Source organism: Necator americanus, chromosome V, assembly GCF_031761385.1.
Source record: "Necator americanus strain Aroian chromosome V, whole genome shotgun sequence".
NCBI classification, from domain to species: domain Eukaryota; kingdom Metazoa; phylum Nematoda; class Chromadorea; order Rhabditida; family Ancylostomatidae; genus Necator; species Necator americanus.
The window spans coordinates 1909320-1932250 of NC_087375.1; the positions used below are offsets into that span (position 1 = coordinate 1909320).

General features: G+C 39.2%; 1 protein-coding gene across 2 annotated transcripts; it reads right to left on the bottom strand.

Annotated features, from left to right (window-relative positions):
* Window positions 1-541: 541 nt before the first annotated feature.
* Window positions 542-22912, bottom strand: RB195_012682 (uncharacterized protein; the record flags this gene model as incomplete). 2 transcript variants are annotated; one of them, XM_064202172.1, is made up of 33 exons in its annotated part: window positions 542-667; window positions 779-869; window positions 925-1046; window positions 2124-2241; window positions 2302-2378; window positions 2488-2577; window positions 3291-3374; window positions 3436-3598; window positions 4930-5027; window positions 5096-5244; window positions 5710-5729; window positions 7032-7133; window positions 7788-7882; window positions 7995-8102; window positions 8158-8247; window positions 8305-8417; window positions 8721-8797; window positions 8927-9043; window positions 9675-9842; window positions 10003-10094; window positions 10158-10268; window positions 10957-11136; window positions 11907-12044; window positions 12300-12399; window positions 13382-13551; window positions 13644-13770; window positions 13828-13964; window positions 15278-15383; window positions 15454-15638; window positions 15693-15842; window positions 20667-20759; window positions 20842-21022; window positions 22803-22912. In XM_064202172.1, 33 exons carry the CDS (start codon window positions 22910-22912, stop codon window positions 542-544), a joined length of 3888 nt encoding a protein of 1295 aa, XP_064058052.1. The 2 variants fall into 2 exon arrangements, with proteins under 2 accessions (XP_064058052.1, XP_064058053.1); XM_064202171.1 differs by lacking the exons at window positions 5710-5729; window positions 22803-22912 and adding exons at window positions 5318-5691; window positions 22177-22205.
* Window positions 22913-22931: the final 19 nt, after the last annotated feature.

The following is a 22931-nucleotide window of genomic DNA, read 5'->3' on the forward strand; positions in this document are numbered from 1 at the left end:
GTCATGAATTAGCTTCAACTGCTGGTTCAAGTCACCATCCCTGACTGAGTTCTTGCCACTTGTACCGCTCGGTGACCTATAACTGTCTGATATTGTATGTGTAGATCAAATCATCCGTGCCGTCGCTGTTGATCCACGCACAGCAATACTCATCCGTAGATACATTAAGGACATCCTCCCAGCCGCCCCACATTCGATGGAAAACTATGCAGGAATATTTTCGATGGATCCGGCTTCCGTTTTCACTACCTTCAACGATTCTCGGAACATTGACCCCGAGTAGTGTGGCAGTTGACGGAATAAACGTAAGATTGTGCCAATCAACCTCTATTTTGACCCCTGAAGACGGCAAAAAAGCCAAAACGTCAGGTAGATGAAGGTTGCTTCTAAAAATCCTCGTAGGTACACTATTAGAAAATGTAAGACACCTATTCTTCGGTCCTATTTCTGGATCCCATGGTAACTCCTCTCTTGCATGAATTCGACTGTTCAGATTTATGCGTAACCGAATTTGTGGATGACTACGAGTAAATTTTTAAAGTCAAATTCCTTCTAATGTGTCTTCCTTGGCGTAATCGTCCGTGTCCATGCTCGCCACGGATCCTCTCTCTTCTGTGACGACGCTTTCATCGATTTCATTCACTGTGTTCTTATCGTTGGCGGCGTCCTACATCACAAAATTATAAATGGTATATTTATTAGCTGATCGGAACCAAAATAAACATAAAAATAAATAAATAATAAATATAATAAATATAATAAATATAAATATGCTCACTTTGTCCGCTTCTGCACGGTCACTCTTAACATTTTCTCCTTCCTTATCAGCAATCGTTCCACCCGCTTTATTCCATTCATAAGGGTCGGTCCTAAGAAGAAACAAGACTAATTCACCACTTTTATACCTTTCTCTGCAAGACCTACATCTTGATCTTTGGTGGCAAGTCCTGTTTTAGTTTCTCCATAAACTGTTTATATGGTGGAACATCTTTGTATACTAGTTTCCGCAGAGTTTTGGCCATTTCAAGGAATGAAGGAGGACATCCCTAAAAAAAAGAGGTAGAGCTATGCGGAATATGTATAGTCGGATCAAAACGACATTAAAGGCAGCATATCCGGAATCTGACCTCTGGTGAGGGAATCCGCGTGAAAAAGCCAGAAATCAGATTGTAGATTGCGGGACCCGGGATGGTTCCGCTCATCTCTCCGTAATCGCCGGAAAACAAAACGGCGTGGAAATCGTTTTTATTCCTACGAGGTACGTTAGAACGCTCCTCTATGTACACGCTAAGGTCCTTTCAGCAGCTTATTCATTGGTCTTATTTGAATAGGTTGTCGAGGAAACGTTATTAATCTTCGACTGCTCGCACGTGGACGCGGCACGTGCACAAAGGTGGTGTGTTGCGACTGAAATCGAAAAAATAGGGTCTTCCACGCCGTTTTTCTTACGATTAGGGAGAAATGAGCGGAAACACTCTCGGATTCTCAGTCTACAATAGTATCTCCAGCTTTTCCAGCGGATTCCCTCACTACGTTTGATTCGTGGTATCCTGTCTTTAAGATCGGTACAGTTGCATAAGCGGCTCGATGCGGTGCGGCGAAGCGTATGTGGTCAGGATCCGGGGGGATCCTTGCTGACATTCCATTCCCGCTGCAATTCGCGATGGTCCCACCTCGATTCCGACCGCTATCGCCACCACGTCGCTTCGAGAACAACAGCTTATGCAACTGGGTTGAGCTCCATCTCGATTTGATCCTACAGTAGATCTTTATTTCTAGCATAAGGGCATCACCCCACGAATCTGGGATGGTACGGGTTTCAGGTGGGTAATGCCTATACGGGGTCGTAGATTCTGGGGAAGAGGGTGATTCCGTTCATCTCTTCCTGTATCAGTGGAAACGAACGATTCCGGAACGCAGTTTCTTACGACGGCTTCTGTTACAATGCGAAACCTTTGCGCCCCGCCCCTGCCTGCGATTCGTCCGAATGGGTTTTCAACTTTACCCGCCATTACCCGCCTGAAACCCGCACCACCTCAGATTCGTAGGGTGGTCTATGGTTCAAGAAAGAGTGCATGCTAGAAATACCTAGAAAAAAAGGAAAAGAAAAAAAAACCAGTTACCTTGCATAAGGCGATGTCTCCAGTGTTTTCTTTTACTTTAGCAGCCTCTTTACGAACCATTCCTTTCCAGGGCAAAGAAGCCGTTAAACACTCTATCATCGAATACAGTGCACCATACCTGAAAGTGTTTATTTTTATATGTATAAAGATAATTTTATTTCAAAAAAATAGTCACTACAAATCATCATGACGACCCTGTTCCTTGTGTTGGTGTACATTCAACGAGCAGTAGCGGACAGTTCCACGAAACATCACCTGAAGCAGTTGGTGAACAAGTACTTCACATAAAGTTACTCTGTCTTTTCCTGTTACTTCTAGGACGATCACTACTGGTATCCATGATTAGAGTCAACTTCAAACCCACCTTGGTTCTTGCCTCCCGTAGCCGTAGCTTACCCCCTTCATCGGGTAGCAGAATTTGACGGGCAAGTCCAAAGTCGAATATGTATACAACCTAGACCGACAGTATGTCATTACTTTGTCATCATTGCGTTAATTAAAGGTAGAATAATTAAAGGCTATCACGAAATTGACGTAGTACGGAAACCACGGGGAATCCACAGAATTCGTGTTGTAGATTACGGAACCCAGCGTGGGTCTGCTCCACTTCTCCTAACTGTAAAAAAACGGCATGGGAACGACTTTTTTCCCTACGAGATACGTTAGAACACGTCCCCTTGTACACGCTCTGGTCCTCTCAGCAGCCCATTCTTTGGTTTTCCTTGAACAGGGTGGTGAAGATGAATAATTGATCCTCGACCGCTCGCTGATGGACGCGTTGCGTACGCAAGTGTGGTGCGCTCCAACTTACCTCGTAGGAAAGAACGCTGTCTTCCATAGAGTTTCCTACGACGATTAGGAAAGGTTGAGAGGAGCAACGTTGGGTTCCGTAATCTACAACCCAAACTCTACGGCTTTCCTGGGTTTCCTTACTAATTATCCGGAAAGAAAGCTGTAAGATGGGTCGAAACAACGTGAAGCATGGTGCAGTTGCGTAAGCGATTGCTTTCAAAGCGGCGCGGTGGAGCGTAGCGGTTAGGATCGTGGTGGGACCTCTGCTAGCATCATTGGTAGTTCGTGATGGTCCCACCCCGATCTGAACAGCTACGCTCCACCGCGCCGCTTCGAGCGCAGCCGCTTAACCCGACTATACCATTGCCCACCCACCTGAGTGTTCGCAAGACCCATGGCAAGATTGCTCGGCTTCACATCTCGATGCACAAATCCAGCTTCATGCAAATCTTGAAGACCCTGTTCCATAATGAGTGTTACATAGAGATGTCGTGAAGTAGAGTGTTGTGTGTTTACGTACACGAATAACTTGTATACATATTCTTAATGTTGACGGAGCGCTCATTTTTCTGTTTGGCAATCGTCTCCGGATATCTGACAGTTCCTTCCCAAGTAAGCTCATTACAACAAAAGTAAATGAATCAGTTTTGCCAGAAGCGTAGCATCGGCAGACGTGCCGAGAACTGTAAGAAACATTTTTTTTTGAAATCTTTTTCAATTGTGGCAAATTGAAAACGTGTGTGTAGTTAATTTGAGCTCTCCTAACAGCACACATCCAAAAATTCCTATAAAACAAGGAAGGACTTGAGTACCACTTATTTTTTTTTATGTTCCTATCCTCAGCTACATCCCTCTTTTAGCTCAACGTCCTCTAAAAAACCTCCAAAAAATTCATATTTCAAAATTCAGTTCATATTTTAATTTATTTTTTTATTTTAAATTCATATTTTATTTCTGTCTAAAAAAAACAGTGAAGTCAGATTAAAGGAGTATTTTATACCGAAAATAACCAACGTGCGTCTATACAGAAGAAACACAGTATATGGACTAAAAGACGTGTTTCTTGTTCATGAAAAATAATACTGGGTTGGCTAAATATTTTGTTTTTTTTTATACGCATACCCTCTGAAATTTCATAGTTTCCTAATCACACACTGATAATGTATGGACCTTAAGCGTCTGCGACAATTTTCTCGACAGTTTCCTGGGACCTAAAGCTGAGGAGCTGAGACTCAAAGAATAACTCAACAATTTTAATTTTAAAATTTTCAAATTTAGTTTCAATCAACGGTCCTAATTTTTAATTTTTTAAATTTAATCTTAATTTTAGGTCACTGGAAGAATTCAACACTTTTTGCTTCGGGTAATGCTTAAGAGCCTGGATCAAATGGTGGTCTGATTGGGTGAGGTTTGGGAAATAGGATGGATGGGGAACCATTTTCCATACCGGTGGCCAAGTGGTCCAAGCGATCGCGATCACTTCGACCACTCGCAGCCGACGTGAGTCCACTACCTCCTTCTCGACCTCTAAGCATTCCCTGAAGCAAAAGCTGTTTAAATGTTTCAGTGACCTCAAATCCACTGTTGAGTTGTTCATTGAGTCTCACCCCCAGCTTCTGATACCAAGGAATTCTGACTCTTCCAGAATGATGAAACATGATGAATGAAAGACGATGAATGAAAGAGAATGATGAATGGATGATGAAGTGATAGGAACTCTTGGTGAACACATCCAACGGATGATCATCAATGTACTATGAAAAGACCATGAAATTGTAAAGGGTATGCAACTGTAAAAAAAATAACTAGCCAACCTAATAAAAGAAAAAAAAGAGCTGACTCGGAAGTCCGCCGTCGCTCAGTGCCTGGTCTGCATTGCAGAAATCTTGACATCAAGTCCTTCCTTGCCCTTCGCTAATGTGAAATATGCTTTTTCGTTGGATTTATCTAACGTTTCCAGTTTTTCTATTTTTTCTCGGAAGTGGTTGAGATTTACTACAAACTCTCTACTTACTTTTGTATTTTCTTCAGCACGAAAATTTCCATTTTAAGAATTTCGTCATCTTTACTTTTCATTAACGGCTCCACTTTCATTGCAGCTTTTCCTTTAGCCTAAGGAGTACAGATGTTAAGAATAATCCAAAACAATTAAGGATTGGTAGCTTTTTTAAAACACGTACTTTTCCATTTTTATCGAGTAGATTCACTAAGTAAACTTGTCCACAAGCTCCCTCACCGATCTTCTTCTTCACCATAAATTGATCTTTGATTTTGTCTCCGATATTTATTTTCACAGGTCCCATAGGTGTCCCCATTGCTGGATAAAAGCCTAGAGTGATAAGGATCATAGCCACCAGGAATGATGCAAAAACCAAAGACTCATTTCTTGTTTGCTGTGCTACCGGATTCATGGAATGGCTCTCTTTCGGTCCCAGTCTTTGATGCAAACGATCCATCAAAGACTGGGACCCAAACAGAGCCATCTCCAAGCTTTACCAAGGATGCCCGCAGAGCCACCAAACCGCGCTCCCTTGCAACTTTGAAGTCTCCGGGCAGCCTAAGACCTTGTAGCGGCTGCATGAAAAGACCCTTGTCAGTCATCTGCACTGGAGTCGCTCTCGATGAGGCAACTCTGCTAAGTTGGAGGGAGCATTTCTCCGCTAAACCGACAAAGGCCATCAGTCCCTGAACTCGAGCGTGTCCAATGACCGATGTACATTGCGGTGTTAGAGGAACTGTCGGTAAACCCGGAGGTTCTGACTCTCTAAGGGAATAACTAAACAAGACTGCTCACCAGTAGTATGTCCTAGAAAACTGAGACCTCCTTATTGTGGATAGTCACAGAAATAGGTTATCATAAATTATTTACTTCAAAACACTCCTTTTTTCGTTACTAGGAGTTACTCATTACCAATTAGAAGAGGTTTTTTCGAGTACTTTTCTATTTTAGAACATCTTTACCTTTCAAAAAGACTACAATTATCAAAAAATAGATTTGGAAATAGAAAGATTTCTTTTAGACATGATCACCTCAATAAAAAAGTTCGCTGTCTTTATTTTTTTTTTTCTTTTTTAATGTTTTAAGTACGGATGTCCCCAACAGAAGAAACGATAAAAGGTATGAGTATCAAAAGAAAATCGTCCGACTGAAGAGGAGCAAATTTTTGAAATACTGCATTTTCTGAATTTCCATTCCAGCTTCGCCATTCCCGAGGATGATTGTGCAGTAATGGAACTACAGTAAACTACAGTATAATACCATAAAGGCAAAAAAAAACTTTCTCCTACTTTTTCAGGTGATTCCTTCGAAGCTCATAGCTTGAACGCCGATCAACTCTAACCTCGTCACCTGTTTGCGCACACGCATACGCATCATACTACGGAAATTTGGAGAGTTTCCCATTTATTTGGTGAGGATTCCACATTTCTATCTTGTTTTTTTTTGCTTTTCTGTAACCGGTCAAAGATCCATCATGACTTTACGGACATCCTGTATAATAAGTAGAAGGTACCTGTAGAATTCGGGCTTTCTGAATAAATTTCTCAATCAATTTTCACTGTAAGCTCTCTAAATCTTACATTTTTTAGTGCATTTAAGTAGAATAAGTCCAACATTTACTCTCCTCATGCATTCACCTCATGGGAATATTTAAAATACGTGAATTCCCGCTTCTATTCCACTGCCACAGTTTTCGGTAAGAAAAACAAATCTCCTCAAGTTTTAATATAGAATTTACAGTACAGCTATAAAGAATTAGGAATGTTGTCATGAGAATGCCTATGAAAATCAGGTCAGGTCGATCACAAAACATCACAGTCATATAGAAGGCACATAAATATATGTACACCGTGACTAGCACAACGAGCGATCTTAAGTGATCTCAGAAAGAAAAAAAAAGAACCCTATTAGAGATAGAACTTGGGTAGAAGTCAGAAAAGCCGTCATAAATAAATCTCAAGCTACCACAATTATGTTTAAATTAGTACCAGGAAACACCACAAGGAACTACAATTCCAGTGTAATTGAAAAAGTTGCGGATTCTCAGTGAAGAACTTAGAAATTTCTGCAGGACATCTTCAGAATCATCCGCAAGATATGTTTTGCCCGTATCTCACCGTCCGTAAATGACATCGTTTAATGACTCGACGTAAAGATCGTTACAGCTTGACATCGCCTTCAAACTTTGCGCGTAAAAAGCGTAGTCTTGTGAAACGAATCTGTAATTTGAACAGTTGTAGGCAAAAAAAAAATAGAAGAAACCAGTCTTAAAGGACTGGTAAAAAAAGATATTTGTTTATTATTTTTTGTTTGTTCTTGTTTGCATCCATTGTTTCTCGGAATTTTAACATTTAGCAGTAAGTATGGAGGATATACATACACCCATGGACACCTAAGCTGTTAATTTCACAAGTAAGCATTAACAATTTCATACAGAACAAAAAAAGTGCCTTTATTTTGCATGTAACACTCCCCGACTTGTGGAAATCAGCCAGGGTTGGGCGCATGCAACATTACAGACAACAACTCTCCTAGATGAAGAAAGGCAGTTCTTTAATGCTCAAAAAATAAATAATTGAAAGAACACTGACAAAAAAAAATAATATAAGATAAACAAAAGTAATAAATAGGTATTAAGATAATAAGTAAGAATTGATAAATAATAAAATATCAAATAAAAATCATGTTGGAGAATCTCAAATGTTTCATTCCTACTTATCTCTATCATGAAGGTATACGGTAGACATATACAAACAAGAAAACAAAGAAAAACATGACTATTTCTTTCCCCCATTTATAACGCAACCCTTGAAGATAAAAACAATTTGTAACACAAACATAAAAACAAGTTGTAACACTGAAATTCTTCTTACCCATATTTGAGTGAGTCGTGCGGAGAAATACCGATTTTTGCCAAATGCAATTTCAGATTTCCTTTAAAGTGTTCATGCACTGTATCGAAAAGAGACTGAAAAGTATTGTAATGCACAGTTCTGCTATTGATTAAGCTTATATGAACTCTAAGGTCAATAAAAAGGAATAAAATTCCAGAATAAACTTCCTAGAGCAAGGATCAATACCTTTATCTGCTCATCGGGGAAAATACCGGCCAAACCGTTATGAAATTTCTGCATTTGACGGCAGATCTGTTGAAAAGATGGCGATGGTACTGATGAGGTCACTTCCCACTGAAAAACAGAACAGAAGTTAGGTATGTAGCCAATCTTTCCTACTGGCACTTACATTATTCAAACAGTTGATAGTGTGGTGATCGATTACACTAATTAACTTAGCAGTTATTTCACCAATATGGTCTGAATAGTCTGTTAAAGCCTATAAATAAGGGAACATAAGACTAAGTCGTAAGCAATGTGAAGAATTGGACTAGACCTGCTTGAAATGGCGCATGAGATGCTTCTGATCTTCTTTCAGGGATGATTCGGCCTCATTGGCCACCATTGGGATGAAGTGAACGATTAGCTGCAGGGAACGTGACGCTAGAGCTGCAAAACATAAAAGTAGTTACCTAACGGGATATGTGATAGATCTTCCGTGCTTTCCATCTAAAATACAAACTACTTGTTTTTAACTGTATTGAAAATAAATTATTTGCTTGTATTCACTATTTTACCCCAAGTTATCTTAACGAAAATGCAGCGAATTGTGGAAAACAATAAGTTAACAAGTAACAGACGTTTCCATAATAAATGACTGACGCTGAAAAAGATGTAACCAGGATTTTCTCCTCAAAAAACAAAAACCACAATGAAAATTCCCTGAGAAAACAAAACTATAACAACAATTACCTAAATTTCGAACCGATATTGTCTTCAATCCGACCAACTGCAGAGCACCGGCTCCCAAAATCAGTTGACAACATCGACTGGAAATAAAATTCACGAAAATTAACAATAAATTGAGGATCACCAAATGTATTTAATAACAATAATTGAAATTGTGAATGAAGTTAAAAGGTAAGAAAGCGAAGCAAAAATCCCACTGATATTCGCACCTGTTGAATCCTTTGAGCAGCTCAACAACTCGTGATAAAATATCGGCAGCGAATGTCGGAAGAGCGGCGAAACATTCACAGTAATCCGCAAGAATCTTCATGAAAATCAAAGAAGAGCTGGAAACCATGCATAAAACTTCTCAAAATATATCCCATCATAAATAAAGCAGTTATTTCCTCGTCTGTCTGTAAGACGCATATAAATAGGTACTTCAAGTAAGTAGACCAGTGCGCTTATTGACCCGGAATATTGTCCCACTGTATATCATATCATTATATATAGCGCCGGGAGAATACTGAGGTGAAAGTAAACTCACAAGCTTCACGAAACAACGAGTTATCGAAAAAGAACAACAAGCAGGAGCAACTAGATCGTACCTCTAAAGAGAGGAAAGTGCGCTCTGCTCGCCGACACCCGTGCATATCCGTAAAACCCTGCGCCTGGACCTTTATGCGCAGCTGCGAAGGAAAGGAAGACTATGGCTGTTGTATAGGGAATTTCGACTCCAGTAAGACCATTCACTCTGTGCATTCCTTCCCTCCTCCCTCCCAATCCAAGTTTCTGCGTGTGCATGAAGCGGGACGAAACCAAGACGAACTCATTCCCGCTGGCACGGGTAAAACTACGGCACAGGTGGTGACACCGGAAATTCTTTGTATTTTTTCCTAATTTATTTTTAGGCGCATAGAAACGGACGGAACCTTACCCGTCAAGGTTTTCGTACGATATCAGGAAAAATAAACTGACCCGACCACGACGTAAGGGGTATTTTCTACCATTAGCGCCTCTCCTCCTACCGACAGTCCAGAGGCCGGAACATTTCTGAGTCGATTTGTTCGAATGGCTTCGTCCACTAGACATTGAAATTCAGCCGCTACCTCGGACGCTTTCCAGAGTTCAGCATCCAACATTGAGCTTCAAAAATAAATATTAAGGCGGTGGAAGATTCCCGAATGAAGTCAAATTTTTGAATGAAAAAAAAAAATAAAAGCTGGAAAAGATTAGGATAAACAGGAAAGGTAAAGAACATTGGGAAATAAAAACGTTAAGGAAAGAAGGTTAATTGAAAACGGACCTCATTTTTGCTCGACGTTGTGAGTGAAACCGTTCGATGTACTCTAAGCACAATTTTTGCAGACATTTCGAGAGTGGGCTAACAGCAATTGGCTAAAAAATGACAATTCACAAAGTAAAAAAAAAAAGAAAATTGCCGAACAAAGCAATCTTCACCTCAGTCTTATGCCATCCCTGAACAGAACAGTCTTGTTGATATGTCTTAACCAAGGAAATCATTTGCGTCATTTGCTCTGGTGTTGTCAGATCCTGTACTCCTTCCTGGAGCTGCAAAAAGAAATTCGATATCCTCTAAACAGACTGGTAATTGAACCCAGTTTTAAACACATATGCTCTGAGAGTGTAGGTTCGAATATACGGGGTAGAGATTTTGAGATTTTCCTTGAAAAAAGTTCAGTTAGCAACGAAATGTGATGAGCTACTTAGTCTGAGGTTAGATACAAATATTACGCCGTATGAACATCCATAGGATCGGTGTGGTGGACAATACAATAGGCAAGTGGGACAATTCTTACGAATAAGGAAACATTCCGGGAACATAAACTTTATGATGATTAATGGATGTATGGGATATTAAATATTATAATATTAAATATTAAATATTAAATCAATATTAAATCTCAGAATAATTCTTTGTGGCCGAAGGTGCACAAGGATAATTTTTCTCACTCCTGACTAAATAGAAGAGCAAAAAAGACGGTTGCTGTCAGTTCTACAATGGAAGAAAAATAGCCGTCTGACATCAAAACAAGTTTCGCTAGTGAGAATAATTTCGTTAACGAAAATTCTTCGTGGAAATTGGCACGCAAGATTTTTTCAAACACCATCCTTCCTTTAGATTTCGTGCAATAATTCTGAGTACTTAATATATGTTCAATGAATTAAGAAAAAGTGTGAAAATTTGAAAGAAACCCGTAACTGTACCAAAATGTGAGAGCAATGTAATAAAACTAACCTTAGATCTTGCAACTAGCAGTCGACATAACCGTGTTTGGGCGCAGTGGTGAGCGAATTCAGCCAAAATGGAAGCAGATTTCAAGAGTTGTGGTAGCGATCGAATTTCAACAGCAAGTAAAGCGGCCGGATCACTGGAGGACATTAAATCAGTTGTTGACGATAGCCCACCGAATGTTAGCTGAAAAACAAGAGTAATCAACACAATAATTACCTGCCACCTATTCCCGGCAAAGATGTAATTCCAAGAACAAAAACAATGATATCAAGCTGGCTACTGTAGATAATTTTCTGTCTCTAATCACTGATACGATTCTGCTGGCGCAGAAATAATTCGAAACCAGAAAGAAGCTTCGATCTTCAGGAAGTTTCGATAAATACTGTAGATAATGCAATCCCTTTACTTAGTACATCCTTGCTTCCTTGAGAAGGAATGTGCGGCTTAACCATGGAACATATTGATTGGGTATATCGAAAAACATCGAAAAAAAAAACCCTTGAATTCAGCACAATCTTAGGACTCAGCGCAAAAACAATACAAAACGGTACGAGTACTTCAGTCCTTGAAGGTAAGCTTCAGAAATTAAACCCGCTATACCAAGATAGATCAAAAACATGAACATAGTTATTCAAAAAAGCTGTTTTCATGTACGTCTTAGGAGCTGGAATTTCCTTTCTAAGAAAAAGAGGAATATCCAAGAAATAATACCAGGGAACAGGAATGCGGTAAACGTTAGCACCACGTATCTTCCTCAAGCTGTACCGAGATGGAAGTGATTTCGGAGACTAATTAAGGGAATATGATAGGTTTTCTAGAAAAATTACACATGAAAAGCTTCGGAAAAATGTTATATTCATGTGATTGGATAAAACAAAATTTTCATGAAAATGATTCATTATTAAATGGTGATAGAATAGAGAAAATGTACGAAAAAATCTACATGAACTTACATCTTGATCGCTCGAAGATAGTTCTAGGGTTGCACGTACTTGAAGCGAATCTTCACTGAAAGGTGATTTCATACGTTTTGTAGCAGTAGAATGATTTCTTATACGTTCAGCGCATTCATACACCACTTTTTGTAATGCCTGAAAAAAAAACCTTATCAAAATGAGGAACGAATTCACACAAGCGAGGGGCGAATTGAACGATAAATTCTAGTAGTTTTCAGTACAAATTCATTAACGCTCTCGATCTCCGGTGCCTTTTTTTTCTAAAGAATATTCTACTACCACTTAAATGAGGAAGAATTCAAAGAAAAGCAGTTGCTGTACACGTAAGTCCAGTACAAAGAATGTTCTGGTTCAACCGGAAAACCCTTAAAAGAACACGTAATCTCCCACCTCAACCCTCTTGCAGAAATTGAAGAACTCTTTTGTGACATCGTCCACTGTTTTCAACCAATCATCAAAACTCAAGCGACGTACAGGCTCACCAAGTTGGCTGCAAGAAAAATTAGATAAGGGAACGGATGAGGGAAGAAAAATATATGTATCAGAAAAATGTCTCATAATTCAGATCACAAAAAAGAGGAACAAACGATGAAGTGATAGAATGATTGATAAATCTTTTTGAAATACGGGAACTTCTGACCACAAATCAGAAATTTTAGGAAAAAGAATCTAAGATTCTCAGAAAAAAAAATCTTAGGATGTTAACGGAGATATTGGACATATACTCACGGTTGTCAACCAATATGTGTACTATTTGTATCCTCAAAAACTCAAAAGCCATATTTGGTTGCAAAATTGTCAATTGCAAATGGAAGTACGAATTGAATAATTTCAAATCATCTATCGTGCAGTACTCTGGGTATCATCATTGCTATATAACAGCTGAGAAAAAAAGAATGGAATGAAAAAGAAAAGAAGAAAAAAAAAGAAAATGGATAAAGCAATGTCTTTCCGCTCACAACTGCGTGCTGTTATTTTATAAATGAATGTTATAATAAATAAATAATGACTTAATTCAATTGCAATCAATCAAATGCATAATCAATTGCACGTACTTCGTCAAAGAAGCAACATAAATAAAGGAATTTCGCAGCAGAAATAAAATCAGATCACCTTCAGTGACCAAGGATAAATATCTGTACTCCAAGTCACCTGCTTTGCCTCCCAAACATGGAAGAGGTTGCCCAAAGAGCACCGAAACTCTCAAGACTAAGCGAAATCATGTTTTCTCTTCCACATTCTTACCTATTTCTGTACATTAATTATAATCCTTACACTTATACTATTTTTCACTGTGGAAAGAAATAATAATTAACATTAAATAATAATTATAACAAACATAGACTAGAGAAATTAAAAATAAACAAAAAATCATCAAAATAAATTAATAAAAAAAATAATTTCTAGTAAGAAATCTGTCCCTGACTTTGAGCTATCACTTGTGACACAAAATTTCTAAACCAGAGACTCACCTAAGCGTAGGATCAAAATCAGTGAGATCAAGGCCACTTTGTACTATATGAAGTTTCACTTCATGTCGAAGTATGCCTTTCACTGCCTCCAATATTTCTGTTCGAATCATTGACATAAAACTGAAACGTCGTACTTGGACGAGGCCCATGATAACGCATGTCAGTTCACCCTAAATTACGCTGGATCTATTTTTATTTTGATTATTTTCTTATTTATTTATTTTCAATGAATGAATTTCAGTGAACCGTCGATAGAACGTACATCGTAGGTCATTAGAACCCCTTCCTCTGGCTTAGTGCCGAATTCTTTTTGTATCAAAGAAGCAAAATCTTCCAGCATCATTCGCCCAATAACACCATACAACTCTGTTAGTTGTGATCCGAGGTGCCTAGAAAACTGTGTATTCGGCCTCGCTGACGAATTCGAAGGAAAATATCTGACGGACCTGAAGCACTGGACCCCGTTCAATTCACAACTTAGCACATCCTCACTGGTCTCTATGCATTCGATTGCCTTCGGGTAGTCACTTTGATTAAGGAGCATTTGTACGGTGGTTTGGGCTTCACGAAGGCATGCAACATCCTCAAATTGTTTTGTGAGTGAATTTTTGAGGGTAAGAACAAGAACTAAGTCTAGTAACTACAAATCTAACGTAAAATGGTCGGCTAAACAAAATTTTCCACAATTACGGTGCGAATAAATGTTTTGTCTATAAGAAAGCGTGAATGAGAAAGGTTGAGTTCTCACCAAAGAATATTTAAAAAAAGAAAACAGATAACAAAAGAAAAACAGAAAAAAGACTGGTATGCATTGTATAAATCGTACGCACTAATGCGGTCGCCGTGAGTATGGAATATCAACTATCTTTAGCCGTACGGTATAAACTACAGTACCTTTAGTGAGTTTAACGTACACTTACTTCATTTCTAGGAATTAAATCGGCAAGAAAAAAGTCATGCGGTCACTTTTTGGTCGCCAAATACACTATTTTAGGTAAGAAGAAAAACGCAGCACTAAGGATAGCGTTGGAAAATATTCCGCTCCTACAATTCGACTTACGTATCAAGCACATCCTGATTCCTACTTGTGAGACTTATCACTATTCCTATGAGTCCGGTACAAGAGTTAAAGAAAGTTTACACTGATTTCCGCTATTACGTAATCTTATTATTGGTATTATATTATTATTTTCTTGGATTCAGACCAAAAGATGAAAGCTAGAGGTTAAAATGCAGGAAATAAGAAAGAGTATCAGAAAAACGGAGAAAGTATGGAACTACGAGTTCTGAGGACTGAAATTTTCATTTGCCGACTCTGCCCTGCAAAGAAAAGTACTGGTCTTATCTAGTTCTGCCTTATCCTCATCTATACAACTGTGGTTCTGTTCCAGAATTTTAAGCTTGATGAGTAGAAAATTGTACCCAGTGTATTTACCGATGCTCCTCCACCCGCAAAAATCGTAGTTTCTGTAAAGCTCAAAATTCTCAAATTACCACAAAATTTAATATTTCAAGGATTCAAATATATATCGCAAATAGCATGTAATTGAAATTTGTCGTAGAAGAAAGTTCAAAAGTGAGGAAATTCGACTTTATTTTTTGCTAACTTTTTTCTGATAGGTTGAATACGTAACATCCAAAGTCTCTATAGGAAAAAAGGATGCAGTTGACCTTACTGTAGCCCTTCTGGTCAGCACCATGCACAGTGAAATCCTATTCCATTTCGCTACGGACCTCCTGGCTTTAAGGTTTGAAGGATAGGTGAAAACAAACAACACCCGTTCTCTGATTAAATTTAGCTTTAGAAAAAAAAATATTTTGTAGATTGGGAGTAGTAATAAAATCAAATGTTTTTAAGTGAAAAATAATCACAGCTGTGTTTCAAACTACACTCACAAACAGCTTCGCAAGCAATTTGTGCTTCTTTTCTCGTTGTTCGTATAGGCGAATGATTTTCCGGGTTCTATCGCAAACCAGATGAGATACAGCTTGGAGGTTGGAGCTGAACAGTAGACGACTGTTTTCGTATACAGTCCCGAATTCAGAGAACACAAACCGTACAATCTACTTACCGTACTTTTCTGATGTTTCCCATTGCATCAGCCAATTCCTCATGAAGCCTACCGTAGCTGTGCACCATTTGCCAGAAAGCGGCTGATTTCGCTACCAGACGTGTTGCCAGCCGAGAATCAACCACGTCATGGAATGATTCCAGACGTGAACTTAGGGACATGTAGTCTCGAAAGGATCCATGTTCCTGAAAGTGATTTTCTTGACAGAATCAATCGAAGTTAGTTATGTGCGACTTCACCTTTCGACTATCAACTTCTGGTGGGCATGAAACGGCCGTTTTTCCACTTCTTGTAACGATGAGTGGATCCGGTACACCTTTCTGCGGCACAGTGAAGATATCGGTGAAAGTTCGCTCATCGGACAGATGGAATAACGGATCCATAAGAACCTAAACGCCATTATTTCGTTCGATTGCTAACCTCCGCCGATATTTAGTAGCTCGGTATACTTTTTCAAACATTACATCATCTACGCCGAGAGTATTGTGTCATCCACCCTCACTTCTCGACACAAAACAACAGCTGTACTTGCCCGCGAGAAAATAGAACGAACAGCGTTCAATGCAATCGTCGTCGCTCCAAGCATTACGATTCACTAAACTACGTTACCCGCACAAAAAAACTAGAAGAAAATGTAGCGAACAATCTAATGTCTACAATTTCGATATGGATTCAATTTATTGGTAAGTGTTCTTCTTTTCATTTTTTTCTTATCCTGAACTGGTAACGCATTTTCCTCATGTTATTGTCCTCTCATATGTCCTCGGAATATTTTCTATAAACTAATGACAAGGAAGTAAGAACTTTGCTACCGTAAAGAATTTTGAAAAAATTTTACTTTAAAAAATTGAAAGAATTTTACTTCCAAAAAAATTGGATTGATCTACAACTGATTTTGAAGCAGCAACTAGTAGAACGAGTAATCATTTAAAAAAGCATCGTATCAAGAAATTGACGTAGTGTAGATACCTGATGGGAAATAGAGTTCGGGATGTAGATTACGGATACGAGCGTGGTCTCGCACAGTTTCCCCTAATCGTTCTAAAAACGGCGCCCATTCCTACGAGGTAAGTTGGAACGGGCCATCTTTGTGCACGGGCCGCATCCACACGCCGGCAGTCAAAAGCCAATGAGGCTTCCTCAGCAGCCTATTCAGGTAAAACCAATGGATAGGCAGCTACTAAGGGAACCGGAGCTTGTACAGAGGGATGCGTACCTCCGTGGAAACAACCGCTTTCCCCAAACCGTTTTTTTTTTTTGACGATTAGGGGAAATTGGGTGGAGAAACGCTCAAATTCGTTATCTACACCCCGAACAGTACATTTTCCATAAGATCTCCACAGGTTTCGGGATACGCTGGTTTTAACATAAAAAAAGAGATTTTTGCGATGAACTTCATTAGTTGTCATTTTTCCCCCTCTTTTTTTTTAAATTACAGTCTTTGCAAATTCCTTCCTACGGAAATATTTCTATGCCTATATCAAATTCTTTTGAAATGGCATCCAGGGAACGCTTCATCTCCATGATTTTAAACTTTTCACAATCCTCGATGCAAATACATTGTCATTCGCCTTGGAATAATATGGAAAAAATAGAAATGAGTAGTTCTCTAATGTACAACAATACACTATGAACTTTCTTCCTGTTGTCCGAATCACCGTTTTTAAGTCAAATACTTGGAATCAAAAGTAGTATTATCGATTACAATTATTTTCAATTATCTTTTTTTCTTTCGGACACAGCATCATCTTTTCTGCATAGGACCTTGGCTACGTTAATTCTGAGTATCACTGTCGGTTTATTCAAAGCATCCACTTCGTTGGTTTTTTGGAGCTTTTTTTTTCTTAGTAAGGCGGTGCGCAGCGGCTTTTATTACAGTGAGGAACTATTCTTGAACAAAGGGTAAACAAAAGAAAATCTTTTTCAAGAAGCCTGAAAAGCGTTGAATCCTCTCTGATCTGGATCCTTTCACAAGTCATGTTTTTGATGTTTTCTTTCGTTTTTTGGGTTTTTTCCTGATCTGTCTGATGACAAACTGATTAAGCATGCGCTAGGTGTATTAAAATTAGTAGTGCTTTAGTGACCAATAAAAAATTACTGTAGTTCATTTTGGATTGTTTTCTTCATGTCTGAACACTGAAATTCCAGAATAACCAAAATAGATGTCGCATAGAGATTTGCACTAAACGTACAACTGTTCAATTCGCAGCTTTTTTTTTTCGGCAGGTCACCCTTCTTCTCTGGATTTACTTCCGAGAAATCTAAATTCCTATGAAAGATAAATCTCATAAATTTAATGCAAACAGTAGGAATTTCTGAATTTCCACTGATAGTTCTAAAATGAACAGAAACAAGTGATCAGTTCCCTCATTTGTGGATTTATTTGTTCAAATACATCTATCGCGGGGCTAGATCCCTTCCCACTTTTTTATACGCATATTTTTTGTTGTTGACCCATAAAGTTCTGAACGGCAGCACTTAAGGGTGGAGACTTCGGTAGTAGCTAGGTTTGATGATTATTGTGTCTTTTTTTCTAGATCCAGAAAAGTTATAGTCTAAAGGGGTCGTATATTTGTATGAGAGGAATAAATCCCATTAGTTTTTATTACACTTCTCGGACTCTGTTGAAAGCCAGTCAGCCGCAGATGTAAAAGCAAACTTGATCACCAATCAATCAACTCTAAAATTCTCATCGTATTAGATTTGAAAATGATGGATCCTATGAAAGAGAAAAAAATCTGCAGTCTCGGTCTCAGATGACTCACAGCGAACATTTGTTGCCACTGTGTGTGTGTTAGAAGATTAACGATAGAGTCTGTAACGTCAACTACCCCGCTCGCTACTCAGTCAATTTCGGTAATAAACCTAAAGTGCACGCAATAACAGTAATTTTCTCGATCGTCAAGGTTTAAACAGCGTACGATATTGTTATTTTATTGCTGTGTCATCTGTCAAGTGTGTCATAAAGCGCATTTTTTTTTCATTTCAAATCTCTAAGTTGATGGTGCAAGCCATCAAAATTAAGAATTAAGAATTTCTTCGTACACAATAACGAATTGTTTTAAGGCGGGCGTAGTGCAGCGGTTAGAGGTTCCGCTTCCTGCACGATCGATCGGAGGTTCGACTTTCCCCTAATGCTAAGACAACTCCTTTATTCAAAAAAAAAAAATTGAGGAAGCGCTATGTAGTCCACATATGAAAGGAGTTTGCATCTCAAGGATTTCAAGCGTTTCACAGCTGAATATCCTTGCATTTTGCGCTGTCAGCAGAGCAGTCGTTAAGGTCTTCGGGCTGTGTCTGCACTATCGGTCGGAGGTTCGAATCCGCCCTAGTGCTCACCAAGCCTTTCATCTCTCCGGGTTCGATAAATTGGTACCAGACCGTCTGGGAGGATAAAAACACTGACTTAACACATCGGTTGGCCTCAGCAAGTCATTGTTGAGGCCATTTACACGTTCGTAAACCTCAAACGATTCTGAATTGAAGTGAACGTGGTGGCGGATCCCAAGCGGATTGATCAACGCCAGGAACTTTATCCTTTATTATAGAGTTGTCTTATTCTTTGTGGTCATCAGTGCGTGAGAAATTGTAATCTCGTCCAATAGGTAGAAAGGTACAGATCGGGAACGAGTTCCTGCAGTATTACACCAGCATTCGCTGCCGCAATCATTTGCGATGGGCTGTCACGGTCACAATGCAATTCACAATGAACAATGCTATGCTGTGTCTGATTGTAAGACGAAAAAGAATACACAGCTGTTTAGTAGTGGTCAAGATCACGCGAATAATCACTTTTCTTGATTTCGGTTCTTTCGATCTTTTGTACCATCCAATTAAAGTAGATTGATCTACCCAACTCTTCTTATTCACCTTCTGCGGGGACCTCTAAATTGTCCGATAACCTCGAAAAAGAAAAAAGCCACACCCTTGTCACATCACAGCCCATCAGTCTAGTAGTTAGTGTCCGTTAACTCCTGCTTCTCTTCAAAATTCCAAACTCGGCACAACAATACTAAAAGATCCTAGCTCCTGGAGTGTGAAAGATGAGAAAATAGATCGAAGGGCAAATGCTATCCTTCACCCCAGAGGTGCGATAAGGGTATAGGAGACCTAGGGGTATAGGAGCCAGATCCTTATCAGGTGAAGGGGGGTTAACTCATGGGGTGCAGCTCAAGCGATGAGGATCCCTTTCCCAACCTTCCAAAAGTGAAGGGGGTCCCATCGTAAACCGTCCGAAAGTGAAGGGGGTCGCAGCATCGGCTCTGAATATCGCATGTATGCTTCACCCTAGCCATTCCTCAATAATCCTTGTCCTAGGACCTTCCTTCTGGAAGAACTCCACATCTACAGAGCATCAGTTGAAGCAACTGTCGCATCCACAAGCGATACAATTTCACGGATGTTAAGATTTATTCCCACAATAGGAATCCAATATTTAAACAATTTCATAGTTTGGAACTGTACTGGCCGTTAATTTCATAGTGAAGCCAGTACAGTTCCAAATTATGATGTGAAACTGAAAGGATGCTAAGGTTGCGTATCAAAAAAAAACATTAGGTTGTTAATGGGAATTTCGATGATACCAATAGAACTGCGCACGAGGAAGGAATATCTGCTAGGAAGGCAGTAGAAGCATTCTGGATTTCCGTCAGGGATCCATCTGTGAAGAATAACAAACAGAAATGAGTGCTTATCAATTATCAATGACTTCATGCCGTTCGTAACTCTCTGTGAGCTATAAGATTGTCCCAAATGTGATTCCTTAACACTATCCAGTTCTAGGTACTTAAGGATACTGCACTGTGCGTAGATTTCATTCGATTTCGGTTACAATCTCTAAGAATATGGTGGTTCACCAGCTCCACTAGACGCTGAGACTGGTCAAACTGTTTTCTAGTTCGGAGTTCTTGCGTGGTTTAGTTGGAGTGATTCTTGCGTAGTGTAGTTGGAAAGGTATACCGAGGCTTTGCGAGCTGAGAAGAGGAGTTCGATGGCGTATGCGTAGCATCAGAAAAAGCCTCGAACCATTTCCAGAACTTTGATAAAGACGAGGTTGTGCTACCACCATTGGCCACTCCCGCCAAGTTTCACCAAAACCTCCTTGGCAAAGCAGGAAAACATAAATACTGTTCCAAATTAATCAGCATTCTATCATAACGATCTACATCGGCCGAGCACCGCTTCTTCAATACGCGAAACAGTACTCAACATACCAGAGGAAGATCGTCCGCGTCTCCTTCTCCACATGTGGACGGTTGCTGAAGAGCAGCAAGCGCTCGCTTCGTCGCATGATACCTCTTGTAGATCTTAAATGGATTTTGGTTTAATCATCACTCCCCATCGCAGTAATCTAGGGAGTACAGCTAAATTAACTAAATTCTCACTCACCCTCCCTGTATTCTTCTGATGCGTCACAAATTGTTGATCCGAGATCGGAGGAATAAGGGTCGAGCGGGGTATGGTAGTGGGAGGCACGAATGAATCGCCCCAATGTCGAGTGAAGAACGTGTTCACTTCGGATCGTGAGCGTCCTGGATCGGACAATACTGACGAAAGGTTCTGCGTGAAGCTGAAAGTGACCGTTCTGATTCATTAACAAAATTTCTTCGACTAGTGACAGACACACTGCGTGTTCGCAACCAGTCATTACCACTTATGTGGAATTTTTACGCTATTATGAATGCTTATACCGAATTAATGAAAATTGGTAAGAGTGGGAGTAGCGAAACAAACCAAAAACAAAGGCAGAATACCCAGGAGAGTTCTCTTTTTGAATAGATCAGTTAGGTCCAGACATGAGATCACAAGCAGAGGTACGGAATCGAAGGAGAATGGTACGGTACAGTGTATAAAGAGGGCAATCAACGTCTTATCGTCATATTCAGCAAAAATCAAGTCGAAGTATTAATGATGTAAAGAAGTATAGATAAATTCGGGGTTGGGGAAGAGGGAGAGGGAGAGGAGGGGAGGAGGAGGAGGGAGGAACAGTCAGAATTCGTACGTGAGTATTTCAATAAAAGTTGATTTTAGAAAAGTTTGATGAGTTAAAATATCGCGCAGTGCAGTATGAAGAGATACAAAGAATAATAGCCGCAAAACAACACCAGCCACCGTAGGATAGAGGAGAATAGTAGTAGCAGTAGATTTTTGTAACTTAAAAAATCAATGCCCTGTTTTTGAAAGCGTAGTTTTTCTTTAGTTTTTTAATGGAAAAAATCCCTATAAAAACGAATTCAATGTATCAGCTCAACACTCTTGAACTGTATATTTCACCTTTTTATAATCAATATATTGAAGAAAAACTGCTTACAGAAGACTTTTTCTACTGCAAAGTACATCAATTCAATAAACTAAAAAAAGAGTGAATGTCATCTTTCAAATCGGTCAAAACCTGCTGCAAATATATGACAACCTTACCGGATTTCAAGAGGCCGAGGAATCGATGAAATGCAAGAATTCACAAACCGTCTTCATAATGACCTCGAATTCTTATTATTGAAAATTTTGGGTCCTAACAAACGATGAAAATATTCAAAACTTAATTAATTCTCAAAAAGGAACTGTATTAAGGGCCTCAAAAATCCTTATGTTGTCTCATAAATATTTCACTCTCTCAAACTTTAACCTCAATAAAAGTAAATAAAGAAAAGGCTTAAAAATTGCCAGAATGCAAATATTTTGGTTTCTTGCCAGTTTAGTTTTCCCTCAAATTTTTACCCTCACTTAATTTTCAATCTTTTCTGTGAGTCCATAAAAACGGAAAAATTGAATTAAATGTTGAAAAAAATACTGAAAAATAATGTTACCATCATCTCAAACGATCCTTCTGACGACATCATGTTCCTTAGTATCCTTTAAAAAAAGTGTTTGTGAGAACAGAAATTCTTTATCAGGCGTACAATAGTGGGGACACAAGTACATAAACTGGAGCGCACTACTTTTCCCTCGTAGGTCTTTGTTGTCAGTTTCTGACATCAATAACAAAAACCACGCACAGAAACCTGCGATTCATTGGTACGAACAGAAAGGAGGGAGGGTCTTCTACACAGTCAAGGTTAAACTGTTCGTACACTTCACATTTTCCACTAAACGCAAGCCCGCGCATCTTTAACAAACTCGAGACTACTATTACGGTATGGCGCAACGCCTTCCCAGGTGAGCGAGCAGCCGTAGCTCGTTAGTCAAAAAAAAAAACGCGCTAGTACACAATTTTTTTTTCTTAAAGATCGTATTTGATGTATTGTTCTTGTAGAAATTTTACACCTTTGTTCTTACCGACTTTTTGTGGATATCAACAGAATCAAGTTCCACTACATACGTGCATCACTTTGTTTCCCTAATACTGTCACCGTAGCTCCATTTCCTTAACACAATGTCCTCTCCATTGGCCAACCCAATTTGTGGCTATTGTTGAAAACAGACATTTTGTAAAGTGTTTGCCGCCGACTGGTCTATGCATTGTCTGTGCCGCATTGCTG